The sequence below is a fragment of the Xenia sp. Carnegie-2017 genome, unplaced genomic scaffold, assembly GCF_021976095.1.
Source record: "Xenia sp. Carnegie-2017 unplaced genomic scaffold, XeniaSp_v1 HiC_scaffold_22, whole genome shotgun sequence".
NCBI classification, from domain to species: Eukaryota; Metazoa; Cnidaria; class Anthozoa; order Malacalcyonacea; family Xeniidae; genus Xenia; species Xenia sp. Carnegie-2017.
Window position 1 is genome coordinate 11,457,825 of NW_025813485.1, and position 16,685 is coordinate 11,474,509.

General features: G+C 37.7%; 1 protein-coding gene across 2 annotated transcripts in view; it reads right to left on the reverse strand.

Annotated features, from left to right (window-relative positions):
- The window catches only part of LOC124445517, a 41,335-nt gene that overhangs the window by 24,220 nt on the left and 430 nt on the right, over positions 1 to 16,685 (reverse strand). Inside the window, exons 2-11 of one of the 2 annotated variants that reach the window (XR_006948184.1) lie at positions 15,614 to 15,715; positions 14,942 to 15,010; positions 12,832 to 12,877; positions 11,336 to 11,464; positions 8,779 to 8,912; positions 7,981 to 8,155; positions 6,805 to 7,066; positions 2,063 to 2,183; positions 1,298 to 1,333; positions 1,098 to 1,220 (exon numbers count right to left, since the gene is read on the reverse strand). Coding sequence is in view for 1 of the 2 variants with exons in the window: in XM_046996238.1 (XP_046852194.1) it covers positions 1,116 to 1,220; positions 1,298 to 1,333; positions 2,063 to 2,183; positions 6,805 to 7,066; positions 7,981 to 8,155; positions 8,779 to 8,912; positions 11,336 to 11,464; positions 12,832 to 12,877; positions 14,942 to 15,010; positions 15,614 to 15,715 (1,179 nt within the window). In the remaining variant the exon portion in view is untranslated. Of the gene's footprint in view, positions 1 to 897; positions 1,221 to 1,297; positions 1,334 to 2,062; positions 2,184 to 6,804; positions 7,067 to 7,980; positions 8,156 to 8,778; positions 8,913 to 11,335; positions 11,465 to 12,831; positions 12,878 to 14,941; positions 15,011 to 15,613; positions 15,716 to 16,685 lie in introns of those variants that run through there. The other variant, XM_046996238.1, reaches the window with a different exon arrangement.

Consider the following 16,685-nt stretch of genomic DNA (forward strand, 5'->3'; position numbering starts at 1 on the left):
GTACTCATGACGGATCTGCAAATTCTCTTTGATTGTTTTGATTGATTTGATAGCTTCAGCTTAGATCTGTTTTGCACAGGCTAATGGTGCGGTACCCCCCTAATGTTGGGCATAAAAGGCCAGTCGGGCAACATTTGCTGGAAAATAGGGTAAATTCGGTCATTCAAGATTGAAAATCTACCTACCGCACCCTCCCCCCTGTATAAAAATGTTCGCCTGTACGGTATTTGTCATCTACATAGTAAACAATAAATACATAAATTCATCATTTACATGCTGCTAACGGTAGGTCACAACCGAAACCTACACAACGTTTGCATAGCCCCCCCCCCCGAATACTGAACACTTGAAGGGTTATACGGACACGATCACGCAAGCTTGCTCGTCGATAAAAACGCATTATACAGGGTGTATCACAAAAACTGCTCAACTCTGAAATCAGCCAACGTTTAGAATTTGCACGATGCATGAGTAATTGATCCCCCAAAGACCTGTTCAAATGAATTTTTATGTTTGAAATTTGCAATGTCGTACGGTATAGCCGCAATTGGTACGTATTTATTGTATTCATTTGCATTTACAGGTCTTTGGGGATCAATTATTGCTAAATCATGCAAATTCTAAACGTCGGCTTATTTTAAAATCAACAGTTTTTGGGTGCACCCTGTATGAAAATATTTATTTTGAACTTAAAGTGAACTTTATATTTATCTATTTATCTATTTACACCTTGAAATTCTGGAAATGCCCAATTTACTAAACCTGTGACGTCACAGGGCATGATTTTCAATTTTCAGTACAGCGTGCAGGCAACATTCGTGTATGCATGTTATGATTCATAAATGTGAGTAATTTCAAAGGAACTTAAAACCTGCATGTACGTATGAATATCCTCCCCGCCAATTATCGAGTTGGACAGTGCTCTGATCAAGACATTCATTTTGTCGACATCAAATTTGCAAGAAAAATCCATATTTACTAATTAGTTACAACACGAATTGAGCAAATAGCAAGAGTTTAGAGGAAAACAAAGATCCTCACATCAGTTGTGCTAACTATGGCTCCGCAATTCTACATGAATGCTATTAACATGTTACCTGATGTGTCGTGACTGATTATTCCCTTCCACTGGCTCTTTTGAGCTGCAGCAGCGCTTTCGTTAGTGCATTGGAAACTTGAAGAGCCATGGAGGCATCGTCGTTAGTTTTTATCAAATCGGACTGAAATGATGTTAAACCCATAAAAAATACACAGCTCATTAAAGATTCGGTACATTTTCAGTTAGCAGATCACTTACCAAGTCTCCAAGAGCATTCGCGAGACACGGGGATTTCTAAATTGAAAAGGGCACAGCATCAACTCAAACTATTCGGTTTCGTGCTTATTTATTTAGTTACGCACTGTTGAAGCCGTTAAGGAGTTATTTCCCACGCGAATAATAGTTTTATTGCTTTCGGGGTGAAGTTTTTTATTCGTATCATGCCTTTGGTGGTTTTAGCGATACTTCATATGACGCAAATAGGTTTTTACAGGAAATAGTTGATACATTCTGCATAATTCCAATCACGCATACATGCACGGGGCATGTTGTAGTTATGTATAAAGATGAAGAACAAGTCACACCAAGGCCCAGGTCTCTCAAAGGATCATCCACCCCCTCCATCCTTCATCACGTCATGAAACATTTACATTTTCTTATGAACAGTTGCAGGACTTATCACTGACATGCATTTGGAGTGGGTGTTTTTATCCCCCAACTTTTCTGTGAAAATAATTATTCAAGCATTCTTACGTTAAATTCAACTCCTTAAATTTGTAAAAATTAATAAATCATAACTCAGCATGCGCTCTACGCGCATGGCCATTTATTTGACAAACTGTAAGTGGTTTGTTATTTATACCCTTAGAAAACGGAGCTCAACATGATTGGTGGAACGGCGGAATAATGGGTTGATTTATAAATTTGTTAATAATGGCGAAGGAAGCGATAAAAGCGTATAAATATTAATGTTCAAAGACATGAGAAACTGGCTATTTTCATCATTACTAAAATTCAACTTACTTTTACAAAGACTTCCGCTTTAGAATGCGACAGGATATGGGGAGGGGCAGGTGAAATCGGTAAGTAACCTTGATTCGAAGACGGTGCGATAAGGTTTGTATACGTCTGTCCGTATTGAGAGCTAGAAAAAGAACATCGATATTAAAAGTAATGTACAGTCTAACGTTTAATGTAATGAAATGCAGGGTAATGTAGTACGACATAATTCTTAAAAGTTCACGGTTGATAAACTGTCGCGATGAATGCAATCTGTTTTTCTCATCACACAAGATAACTGCAATCTCACACAAGATGACTGCAATCTGTTTTTCTCACAACAAATGACTGCAACCTGTTTTTCTCACACAAGATGACTGCAACCTGTTTTTCTCACAACAAATGACTGCAGCCTGTTTTTCTCACACAAGATGACTGAAACCTGTTTTTCTCACAACAAATGACTGCAGCCTGTTTCTCACACAAGATGACTGCAATCTGTTTTTCTCACACAAGATGACTGCAACCTGTTTTTCTCACACAAGATGACTGAAACCTGTTTTTCTCACAACAAATGACTGCAACCTGTTTTTCTCACAACAAATGACTGCAACCTGTTTTTCTCACACAAGATGACTGCAACCTGTTTTTCTCACACAAGATGACTGCAATCTGTTTTTCTCACAACAAATGACTGCAACCTGTTTTTCTCACACAAGATGACTGCAACCTGTTTTTCTCACAACAAAGGACTGCAACCTGTTTTTCTCACACAAGATGACTGCAACCTGTTTTTCTCACAACAAATGACTGCAACCTGTTTTTCTCACACAAGATGACTGCAATCTGTTTTTCTCACAACAAATGACTGCAGTCTGTTTTGCTCACACAAGATGACTGCAATCTGTTTTTCTCACAACAAATGACTGCAGCCTGTTTTTCTCACACAAGATGACTGAAACCTGTTTTTCTCACAACAAATGACTGCAGCCTGTTTTTCTCACACAAGATGACTGAAACCTGTTTTCTCACAACAAATGACTGCAGCCTGTTTTTCTCACACAAGATGACTGCAATCTGTTTTTCACACAAGATGACTGCAACCTGTTTTTCTCACACAAGATGACTGAAACCTGTTTTTCTCACAACAAATGACTGCAACCTGTTTTTCTCACAACAAATGACTGCAACCTGTTTTTCTCACACAAGATGACTGCAACCTGTTTTTCTCACACAAGATGACTGCAATCTGTTTTTCTCACAACAAATGACTGCAACCTGTTTTTCTCACACAAGATGACTGCAACCTGTTTTTCTCACAACAAAGGACTGCAACCTGTTTTTCTCACACAAGATGACTGCAACCTGTTTTTCTCACACAAGATGACTGCAACCTGTTTTTCTCACACAAGATGACTGCAACCTATTTTCTCACACAAGATGACTGCAATCTGTTTTCTCACACAAGATGACTGCAACCTGTTTTGCTCACACAAGATGACTGCAATCTGTTTTTCTCATAACAAATGACTGCAACCTATTTTTCTCACACAAGATGACTGCAACCTGTTTTTCTCACAACAAATGACTGCAACCTGTTTTCTCACAACAAATGACTGCAACCTGTTTTTCTCACACAAGATGACTGCAATCTGTTTTCTCACAACAAATGACTGCAGTCTGTTTTGCTCACACAAGATGACTGCAATCTGTTTTTCTCACAACAAATGACTGCAGCCTGTTTTTCTCACACAAGATGACTGAAACCTGTTTTTCTCATAACAAATGACTGCAGCCTGTTTTTCTCACACAAGATGACTGAAACCTGTTTTTCTCACAACAAATGACTGCAGCCTGTTTTTCTCACACAAGATGACTGCAATCTGTTTTTCTCACACAAGATGACTGCAACCTGTTTTTCTACACAAGATGACTGAAACCTGTTTTTCTCACAACAAATGACTGCAACCTGTTTTCTCACACAAGATGACTGCAACCTGTTTTTCTCACAACAAAGGACTGCAACCTGTTTTTCTCACAAGATGACTGCAACCTGTTTTTCACACAAGATGACTGCAATCTGTTTTTCTCACACAAGATGACTGCAATCTGTTTTTCTCACACAAGATAATTGCAATCTGTTTTTCTCACACAAGATGACTGCAACCTGTTTTTTCACACAAGATGACTGCAATCTGTTTTCTCACACAAGATGACTGCAAACTGTTTTTCTCACACAAGATGACTGCAATCTGTTTTTCTCACAACAAATGACTGCAACCTGTTTTTCTCACAACAAATGACTGCAACCTGTTTTTCTCACACAAGATGACTTCAATCTGTTTTTCTCACAACAAATGACTGCAGTCTGTTTTGCTCACACAAGATGACTGCAATCTGTTTTTCTCACAACAAATGACTGCAGCCTGTTTTTCTCACACAAGATGACTGCAACCTGTTCTTCTCACAACAAATGACTGCAGTTTGTTTTGCTCACACAAGATGACTGCAATCTGTTTTTCTCACAACAAATGACTGCAGTCTGTTTTGCTCACACAAGATGACTGCAATCTGTTTTTCTCACAACAAATGACTGCAGCCTGTTTTTCTCACACAAGATGACTGAAACCTGTTTTTCTCACAACAAATGACTGCAGCCTGTTTTTCTCACACAAGATGACTGAAACCTGTTTTTCTCACAACAAATGACTGCAGCCTGTTTTTCACACAAGATGACTGCAATCTGTTTTTCTCACACAAGATGACTGCAACCTGTTTTTCTCACACAAGATGACTGAAACCTGTTTTTCTCACAACAAATGACTGCAACCTGTTTTCTCACAACAAATGACTGCAACCTGTTTTTCACACAAGATGACTGCAACCTGTTTTTCTCACACAAGATGACTGCAATCTGTTTTTCTCACAACAAATGACTGCAACCTGTTTTTCTCACACAAGATGACTGCAACCTGTTTTCTCACAACAAAGGACTGCAACCTGTTTTTCTCACACAAGATGACTGCAACCTGTTTTTCTCACACAAGATGACTGCAACCTGTTTTTCTCACACAAGATGACTGCAACCTATTTTCTCACACAAGATGACTGCAATCTGTTTTTCTCACACAAGATGACTGCAACCTGTTTTGCTCACACAAGATGACTGCAATCTGTTTTCTCATAACAAATGACTGCAACCTATTTTTCTCACACAAGATGACTGCAACCTGTTTTTCTCACAACAAATGACTGCAACCTGTTTTTCTCACAACAAATGACTGCAACCTGTTTTTCTCACACAAGATGACTGCAATCTGTTTTTCTCACAACAAATGACTGCAGTCTGTTTTGCTCACACAAGATGACTGCAATCTGTTTTTCTCACAACAAATGACTGCAGCCTGTTTTTCTCACACAAGATGACTGAAACCTGTTTTTCTCATAACAAATGACTGCAGCCTGTTTTTCTCACACAAGATGACTGAAACCTGTTTTTCTCACAACAAATGACTGCAGCCTGTTTTTCTCACACAAGATGACTGCAATCTGTTTTTCTCACACAAGATGACTGCAACCTGTTTTCTCACACAAGATGACTGAAACCTGTTTTTCTCACAACAAATGACTGCAACCTGTTTTTCTCACACAAGATGACTGCAACCTGTTTTCTCACAACAAAGGACTGCAACCTGTTTTTCTCACACAAGATGACTGCAACCTGTTTTTCTCACACAAGATGACTGCAATCTGTTTTCTCACACAAGATGACTGCAATCTGTTTTTCTCACACAAGATAATTGCAATCTGTTTTTCTCACACAAGATGACTGAAACCTGTTTTTCTCACAACAAATGACTGCAACCTGTTTTTCTCACACAAGATGACTGCAACCTGTTTTTCTCACAACAAAGGACTGCAACCTGTTTTTCTCACACAAGATGACTGCAACCTGTTTTCTCACACAAGATGACTGCAATCTGTTTTTCTCACACAAGATGACTGCAATCTGTTTTTCTCACACAAGATAATTGCAATCTGTTTTTCTCACACAAGATGACTGCAACCTGTTTTTCTCACACAAGATGACTGCAATCTGTTTTTCTCACACAAGATGACTGCAAACTGTTTTTCTCACACAAGATGACTGCAATCTGTTTTTCTCACAACAAATGACTGCAACCTGTTTTTCTCACAACAAATGACTGCAACCTGTTTTTCTCACACAAGATGACTTCAATCTGTTTTTCTCACAACAAATGACTGCAGTCTGTTTTGCTCACACAAGATGACTGCAATCTGTTTTTCTCACAACAAATGACTGCAGCCTGTTTTTCTCACACAAGATGACTGCAACCTGTTCTTCTCACAACAAATGACTGCAGTTTGTTTTGCTCACACAAGATGACTGCAATCTGTTTTTCTCACAAAAAATGACTGCAATCTCACACAAGATGACTGCAACCTATTTTTCTCACACAAGATGACTGCAACCTGTTTTTCTCACAACAAATGACTGCATCCTGTTTTGTTCACACAAGATGATTGCAACCTGTCATGCTCAAAGACAAAACGACTGCAACTTTCAAGTCGTAAAACTTCGTCTACCTTTGCCAACATGCAACATTCCTTTGGAATAACAAGATAGTACAAACGTTTGTGGTGCAATTCTCTCAAGTACTTTTCATGAAAAATAGCACTCCGCTCAACGAATCTGATTACAGTAGTCTTGCTATGTAAATCATAAATCCTATTACTAAACCAACCTTTGTCCAGAATCGCCACCATAGTTAGCAGCACGGTAGCTCTCACTGAAAGACATTTGACGAAACGTCGAAGTATGGGCGTTGTTGTAATTTTCGTAAGAAAGACTTGGTGAAAAAGATGCACTTTCATAAGACCCGCGGAAATTGAATGCGCTTCTTTGCGATGGCAAATTTTGTGGTCTAATGTTCGAGACGCCCCTGTTCACATTTCCTTTTCCTCGCACATTTTTGGCAGGCGAGCTCCCATCGCGTATTCCACGAGCTAAACACGCAAAGATTTTGGAAAGTTTAATTAAGACATGATAATCGAGGAACTCTCACTCTGAGTGATATAAGTAGGGTAATGGACAAAAATTTTCCTTGCTTTCGAATATCATGTGAAACTCGTCCTTTCTCTAATATTAGGCTGACGTAAACACTAACACGCGCCGTCGACGTTAGGGAAAGGTTTTTCAATAGACTTTACAAATAACAACAATACAACATGTGCGGTGATTAGTCTATAACTGAGGAGGCATCAGCGTATGCAAACTAATCGGAGCTCAATCAATCAAATCCATGGTAGACCTCGAGCAGGTCGACCAGTAGGGTAGCCAGTATCAATAATTGAGGGGCAGTATTCATATATGTCTGTGATAACCCGTAGAAAACAATCGATTTCAAAGGAGCTTAATAAGGCAGAACATGATTATATCAAAATTGGCTACGCCCCTGCCTTGACCTTCTGTCCCGGGCATGCACAGATCTGCTCTCGAGTTCTTTCAAAGGTCTCCTTGGTTTGCATAAGCCTGTACCAACACAGTAAACATCTTTTCTTTTTTAAATCATAGCTCATAAATCTCTACGAGTCTTAAAAAAATGTAAAAAATTAAAATACATTACAGTTTTAAGCATTATTCAAATAAGAAAACAAGAAACGAATTCTATTTCATAAGCACTTTGACATACGCAGATACCAAAATTTAAAAAGAAAGACGCAAAAATAAGTACTCAAATAGCAATGCATTCACGAGGTAAGTCAGGAAAAAATGTCGATGGACACTAGTGCGCGTGGTCGCCAAGCACTTAAGAATAGGTTTTCCTTTCTGTGGCAGTCAAGTAAGTTGCTGATTAATCCAGCTAGAAATATTGGTCGATACGTCGAGACACATTAGCATGTTGTTAAAATGAATATACCTTTAACTGTTTGCTGATTGCCAACGGGCAACTTCTCGACCTTAACTTTTATTTCTTGCCGTCCTTCTTCCATTTCCAAAGCCATCGCTTCTTTAAGGCATTCAGTTGAAATTTCAGCCGAGCGCTTTTTACCACCGCTGTTCAACTGTTTCGCAAACTCAGGCCGCTTTATTTTCTAAACAATAAAAAACGCAGCGTTGTCGTCACGACACATGCATGGTACCAATTTTCTTTAACATATAAATCCCTATTTCAATCTAAGTATGCTTTCAGGCAACAGAGGCTCCAAATCCTATACTTATATAATTACAGAGAACGGCATAGAATGCGTCAATCGACCGCACTTCCACGAGCCATTGACGAAAAGTGTTTTGAAAATCTACGCGTAATGCTAGATCAACAGAAACATCTAAAATGGCTAAAATTCGTCCTGTCTTGTCGCCTGAACACTGTGCCAACAGTGAAACCACGACAAATACAAGAGCACGTAAGATTTAAGAAGGGGGAAAGTCGCTAAGGACGTGTCTAAAAAAGCAACTTATACAGCTGTCAATTTCAAATTGCCATGAAAGGGTTCAACTGCCCCATTTTACCCTCCAGGCTACGCCCCTAAAGTACATAGACCGACAACAAATAATTTTGGTCGACTCAGATTCAACATATTGACCATGAGAGACCATATTTGTCCTCGGTTTCAACTTTCAACTACCCGCATGGTTTTGCATATGTACATGGTTCCAGAGTATTTTTCAAAACAGATCATACATGTAGAGGTGAAAATGAGAAGTCCCCACTTACCAACACATTCAAACGATGTTTTTGTCCGACCAGGTGAAGAAATTTAACACCATTGTCAAATTTCATTTTACACGCAGAGCACTCGTATTTAACCACATTTTCAGGAGCCTGGATTTCCGTAACGTACTCCAGGCCTGTTGGTGAGTGTTAAAACAAGTGCCATTAAAAGCGTACTCCCGGTGTCATTCGCGCATCATGTTATCATATGAAATAGTCGAGTGTACATATGCATAACAATTAATGCTGTCGTTTAACGGCACCAGTCGCGGCGATATTGCGTCCGAAACTTTCCCTCCGCTCAATACGTAGGAAACTTTTGTAGCAATCATACAATCAGTAACCCAGCAAACTCGATATTTGGGGAGGGGCGGCAAACACACGTTCACATATGCACGTTCTAACGTATTATGCCCCTTGGAAATCAATTTTTTGTACAACAAGGAAACCATATGTGAATTTGTGCCACCCTTCCCCCTTTAACAAGTTTGCTACGCCACTATGACGTAAAGAGGAACACGAGTGGAGACATTATGCAATTTCAAAACGCATATGCACCAGAAGCAATGGCGGGCACTAGCGACTGCTGTAGTCCCCCAAAATATTTTCGAAATACATGCTACATGTTGAGATATTTTTAGTCAGTTTTTAAACTTGAGTTATTGAAATAAAAAATCATCCCATGAGCCCCTCATGAGTTTGAAATTTTAATCTATTAATTGACGGATTTTGCCACTTCTCCCTCCCTAAATATTTCCTCAATTGTCCACCACAAACAGCGATATAGCTTCGACGGTTTCGTAGTCCACCGTTTAAAGAACTTGTGTCAACCAAGATGCATTGCGCGCACTTGTTTATGTTTACATCGTTACTTTTTGAGCTTGCGGCACACTGAATTCAATTTCGTCACAACATGATCCAATTTATATGAAAAGTTAGCGAAAAAACATTGATTAAAAACTCTAGTTCACATTATTATCCTTTGCCTAAGTTGCACGAACTACAATAACAAAATCCGCTATTTTCTCGACCCACAAAATGGGCGTCACGCTGTGATTAACACGCAATGCATCTTGGTTGAAACACATTCTTTAAGTTTTCGATAAGAATAGGTACGCGCAGCGTACGTGTACGTAGCCTATATCCGCATTCTTTGCCATGTAGAGCAATTTAATACGAAAGACTCCCTCATAAAACAAGCATCGCTACTAATTTACAAAATATATTTTACACTTTACAACGCGAGCAGATAACAGACACTTAACATGAAACAATCGCAAGCATCGTTTGTAACTTCACTCCATTGGTTACAGACACTTAACATGAAACAGTCGAGAGCATCGTTTGTAGCTTCACTTCAATGGTCACAAACAAATTTGCGTCAGAATAAGCACGTGCTCAAGACAGAAACATGTTCAAAAACCTTTTAAAAAGAATGAAGCAGCAGCTTGAAGAGAAAGCACAAGGTCGGTGAATATATGAATAAACGGATGTTTCGGTCATCGACAGGATGTACATTCACATCGAACTATCGTTTTATAACATTTTATAAACGAAAGGAAAATTGTACGAACACAAACCATATACAGTGTCAGGAAATAACCTCTCGCAAAATTTTTTCACCCTAATAAATACATTTTACACAAGTTATACATTTTCTCGCACAGAGGTAACGAAAACGGAAGAAATAATTCGGGAAAAACACTAGAATCTCGATTTATTTGCAAAAAGTTTAGTACTGTGGATCCTTGTTCATACGTAGGAGTAAGACATGGCAATTTCTATCCAGGATAAAAGATCTAAAATATGCTAAGCCTTCCGCCTTCAAGGGATTGGTTAATCGCTAGTTTCATGATTCGTCGGTCTGGAATCATCGAATATCTAGACCATATACTCTTAACAAAATGCAGGAGAAAAAGTTAATACAAAAATAACACGTCCCTATGTACATTTTTGTAATATTGTAAAGTCAGTAGTTAGTGTCTATATATGCGAAGGATATGATATGATTTGTTCATCGATCAACTTCATTTTAGAGCCATGTATTTGTTTTGAGGGTTACGCACATGTACGCAATGCGAACCTGTTTTTCGAATATTTTTTCAGTGTTTATATTTTCAATAAGCAACGTGATGTTCGATATATTTTGTATTATGGCCAAGCAATATATTTTAATACATATCGCACATATTCCTTTTCAAAGACTTAACTTCCATCTCATAAATACCGTTCGAAGAAATGCTTTTCTAAAACAGTCGTCCACGTGGCTATTCATACACGAAAATATGAACAGTGAAAACTCTACTAACGGTTACCTTTTTTAGCTGACACCGTCAGTAAGCGGACACAAAGTCTTGGTCTCTAGAGTGCGCGCATACAAGAGATTTGACTATACTTAACAATTTCCACAAAAATGCAAAAACCAAGAAGACAAGTCGCAATGCTTAAAATAACATTATTCGTGCCCGCGTCTATTTGACATATTGAAATCAATGACATAGTCTTGGCACCGAAAGATGGATGCATCGCATAGTAATGTACGAATAAGATTTCAATATACCTATTAAAGGCTGGGGATGGTTTGCGAATTGTGTGGTGGGCGATGCAACAGCTTTAGTCTTCGCCTTTGGTTTTGCAGGTCTGTCGTAAGGTTTTTTCGAATTCGCCAAAATGCTAGTCACCATTTTGCCTAAAATAAATAAACATCGCGTCATACAGAGTATAAAATTTACATTTGTATCATAAAGGGTTGGGCGATATTTCAATAAATCGATTTATCGCGATAGTTTTATTAGGCGGTTATCGTACCGAAGGAGGAAACTAGAGTAACGATTTATCGAAGTTATCGTCATGCGTGATGACTATCATGATATTGTTTTCATTTTGTGTACATTTATAAAACCTGAAATGATTCTTTTTATTCCGAAAAAATGTTTCTCGAATACGAATTTACCAAAATAATACAACAAAATGTATATAAGCTAGAATTAATCACAGATATTTATGTATTGATCCGCTAAACAATGAAATTGCAGGCTTCGCTTGCGGTGCGTGCCAACGGCATTCGTATCATCCGGTAACTGTTATTGAATATTGAGTAACTATCATAAAATCTTTGTTGTTTTAGTTCATTTTGTTGATCAAAATTTAAAAATTAGGTGGTGCTTTTTTTATTGTATTTATCACGATATTATCGAATATCGTGATAATTTCCTCAAAAATAATCATGAGCTGATTTTTTGATTATTGCCCAACCGTAGTATCATATGATGTTTACCTTTTATGATACAAGTTACACGAGAAGTAAAAAATTCCAAGATACGACAACACGAATACAGTTATGTGATAACTTTAGTTGTCCCACGTATTTCTTTTAACACTTTCATGCATTAAGGTACACAAAGTTTAAGCCTGAAATTGATAAAAGAAACATATGGGACAACTAGATTTATCAAATAACTGTATTCGTGTAAGTTGAAGTTAAAATTTAATTTAGTAGTTAGCAACGATAGATTTGCTAGGGTGCGCAACGCCCCACCCCCCCCCACTCCTCCCCCGCTTTCTAGCCTGGGCAAGACGGGGTGAAGCAGGAGTGACAATTTCTATGGAAAAATATCAATATATCAAACAAAGAAAAAACAATTTTGATATATGTTTAATGGAGCACATATTCAAATCATAAATAAGCCTTTGAAATTAATTTCAACCCCCTCCCCCCGTCTACTAAACAATCCTGGATCCATCCCTGGTTTTTAGTTAAAGAAAAACGTAATGATTAGTTCTTAAGCACATACAACCAAACGCTCTTGAAAAAGCTGCTATCCAAATGGATAGCGCTATCCGAATGGCCCCAACAAAATAGACGATCATGCGTGACTGAAATTCTATCGTAACACGCATTACTCCAAAGTCTAAGCGAGAGCATGGCTCATGTCATTTTGGCAATCAAATACATAGCAATCAAATCCGTAGCAATCAAATCCATAGCAATCAAATCCATAGCAATGATCATATTTGGAAATTACAAGGAATGATGCAAGAGCATCGTCACTCAACCTGTTTTACTTTTACTTTCCTCCTGAGCGACTTGTTGTAACAGGTTCTGCAACATGATACAAAATGAGGGAGATTTTGTTGTTGTTAGGATAATAAATAGACAGCATATTTCCTATCCGGGGGTGGGTGGCGCACAAACTCCCAAAAATTGTGGGGGTCGAGGACTTTTGTAGTATCTTTATTCGGCAAAGATTTTTTTGGTATCTTTATTCGATAGAAAAACTCCAAATTTTTGCCGGACGAAATTTTTTCGTCCACGGTAAGAGTTTCAAGAACGACTTTGTAAACATATTACAAAGAATGCTGGGGGACGTCACATCCCCATAGCACATTGTGTGCCCCAGTGTATGGTCAGGTCCACTAGCAAAGATAGCCCAATTTTTGACATATAATATACAAATACAATTCCACTATTTCTTTTTACATTTTTATGAAAACAGAGCATGGCTTTGACCTCGCGATACAGTCTTTCCCAGAAACACAACAGAAATACGACAATCAAGCCATCAGGTTCGCTATCAAATGAGCGTTTCTCTGGTAACAGCAAGTAAAGTAGACACAAACTGGTCCATAATTGTAGCTCGTAATTCGTAAATGCAATTTTTTCTTCAAAAATCGGTGAATTACACGTCTGATTATGGCCGTCGTGTCAAACTTTTCTAAATACACATATTTTACAATTCCAAAATTCAACCTTCGTGCATTTTCTGCAGCTGAATGTCGGTTATTATTTGCTTGACCGTGAAATTAGAAAAACTATGAGAAAAACTTTATCTCAGATCAGACGTCACATATCGGGAACACGCTTTAAGAAAATGCTGTATTCTACACATTAACTCCTAACTAGCATAGCTATTTTGTCGGATTAAACACGTGCATGGCAACTTGTGTCGTGGATGATAAAAAACGTCCAGTTTTAAGCAAAATACAACAGACGAATTCCCGATATGACGTCAAAAATGACATTAGTTACCAGCTTTTTTATACTGGCGGTCAGACACGTGCACGGCAAATTGTGTCATGGATGTTAAAAAACGTCCAGTTTTAAGCAAAATACAACAGACGAATTCCCGATATGACGTCAAAAATGACATTAGTTACCAGCTTTTTTATACTGGCGGTCAGACAATGAAAATGATCAATTTTTCAAATTGGAGTGCGAAAATATCCAGCAAAATGATTCTTTCGAACTATAAAATATGTCACACAAGTTTTTAAAGTAACCTGATGTATCTAAATGGCAGAAATGCAAAAACATGATGTAGGTACTTTGAAGATTTGATGTAAATTACTGTTGTTATGCATGACATCATACAATGGCTGTCAAAACGAACTGATCGTGAATAAAATTCACCATAGCCAGACATACCAACCAAAAGAAACAGCAGATAATTTCGATCGTTAATTGACACCCGTCCACATTTAATCACGGCGTTTAATATTATGCACATGCATACCAAAAATTGTAGGGACCCCAGAATTTTTGGGGCCCAAACGTTTTATTTTGACAATGAGTTTAATTTGACAATATAATACGAAAACAAATGCTGTTTGCGATATTTACTCGCCATAGCAAAGAATATATTGTTTTCATGAGGTAAAATCTTTACGCCATCCAATGCAGTTTGATAGTATTTCATTAATGAAAAGTCATTGGTGTCACATCACTTACATGCTTCAATTGTATGAAAGTCTAAATCTGCATGCGTTGGGCATTCTCAACTATCGAAAAATGCAACTTCAAATGCCGGGAGAATATGGACCAAGAATAATATCTGCTAGCGTACAATAACGATGCGGGGGGGGGGCAAACTCACTAAGTGCAGAGGGGCTAAGAAAACCTTACTGCAGCCCTGAAACTTTACCACAAACGTGATCAGTTCTTTTCGACCGCCAGTGTATACACCACATATAGCAATGAAGTAGAAGCACAACATAATATTTGAACATCGCCAGCTATAAATAATGAGTTTCAGTTTTCAGAGTTTTCAGAATTTCAGATTCTCAACCAGGTTAATAAATAACAGCGAGTTTTATACATGAAAAACGTCCCATGAAACAACCGCAAGCATTTTCAATGTATATACCCACCTCATTACAAATATATTACCTTTACATGTCTTCCTCCGGTCATATGATCGTGGAAACTTGTTGGCCCTTGACAGGTGACCTTACACAACTAAAAAACATTCGAAATACCAGCTAAACAAAAGTATAATTAGTGGCAAAAGCAAGGTTTGCTTTTTGAAGGAGTTTTGGGAGGCAAAACCTTTAAACATGTTTTTCTCCTTTTTTGCACTAAACGCATTTTTCAACAATGCAACTACCGCGGCATTCATCACAGTAGAACCTGAGCTAGCAACAGTGATGAACTTTGATTTCCAGGTAGAATAGCGCCTATTGTCACTGTGAAGGATAGGTTTTTGGTAAGTAGTTCTAAGATATAGGTTTGATAATAGGTTCCTTAAAATATTTAGCCAGCTGTATCACAGACTTTAAAAGGTTACTCTTGCCAATCAAAATTCCTTAAAAAGGCATCGATTGCATTGTACAAATGAAGACTATAGTGAAGTCATAAAAATATTGTTAAAGAGGGAGAGAAATTGCGGACACAGAAAATGAGTATAATCCATTCAGGGGGCAATGATAAAAATCTTGTGCCGAGACATATAGCAACAAAACTAAATTTTAAAATTACAAAAATCATGAGAATCTTGTAGATCAAATAGAATTCCATAACAGATACTTCATGTAGGACGAAAAACAACAGACACAAACTTACTTCACATGTAAAGCAGGTCATTTGATCCTTGGTTAATCTTATGTTAAAGGCTTCGGCAACTCTCTTTATGTGTTTTGTGGTGAAAACGTGTCTGCTAAATTGCTGGCAATAAAAAATTTGTGGATTGAATTCACACATGTTTGAAAACTGCACAATGTTTTGTCATAAAAATTTAATTTTTTGAACACATAATTAATCCATGAAACACAAATATGACAAAACATGCAATACACCCCCAGTACGACACAGACTCTGAATCATGAAATATTCAAAACTCCACAATATGAGCAAAATTTAATGTTTTAATAGTTTCGATTGGTGATATAGTGGTCAACAATCATTATTCACAATGGACAAGGTCAAAAGTGCAATATCTTATTGTTTGTGTCCTTGCATGCATGTTCCATTCATCATCACTTCTTTCATCTTCAACAAGTGGTGAATATGTAACCTCCACTCAATGCAATAGGTCATCAGCATGAACCAAAGTTTTTTTCCTACCAGCAGCTTTGTGACTTTTGTGTTTGGATGGGAATTAATTGAGTAATGAAGCATGCTGTACTTGTTATTGGGCTGTCTTGCAAGATATGTGGTAAACCTGGCTTTACTTGTTTTGTTTTAAGTGTATGAGTTGCTTAAAACCGTTATGGTTACTGATAATCTGATACTATTGATCGATTTGTGTTCACCATCACACCATAAAATTTGAATTTCACACCAGCACACTAAAATGACATACTTACAGTACCAGATGGGTATATGAAATTGCAGCCAGCAAGTTTGTTCATGATAAGAAAATTTGTAATATTCGTGTTCACTCAAACTTAAAAACACTAAATTTCTAAAGGAAAGAACAATGGTAACGAAATTTATATGAGATGAACAAACTTGCAGGCCAGCTACGCGACTGACGTATCACCGTTAGCACCTGGGCTTTGGCTGGGCATTGTTTAATAAAATAATTTGCAATGCATGCTATTATTTCAAAAAGTTTCATTAAAGGTTTCCACACAACCATTATTCACTAGGAAAAATAACAACCGTTTTCCATCACTTATTTTGAGCATGAATG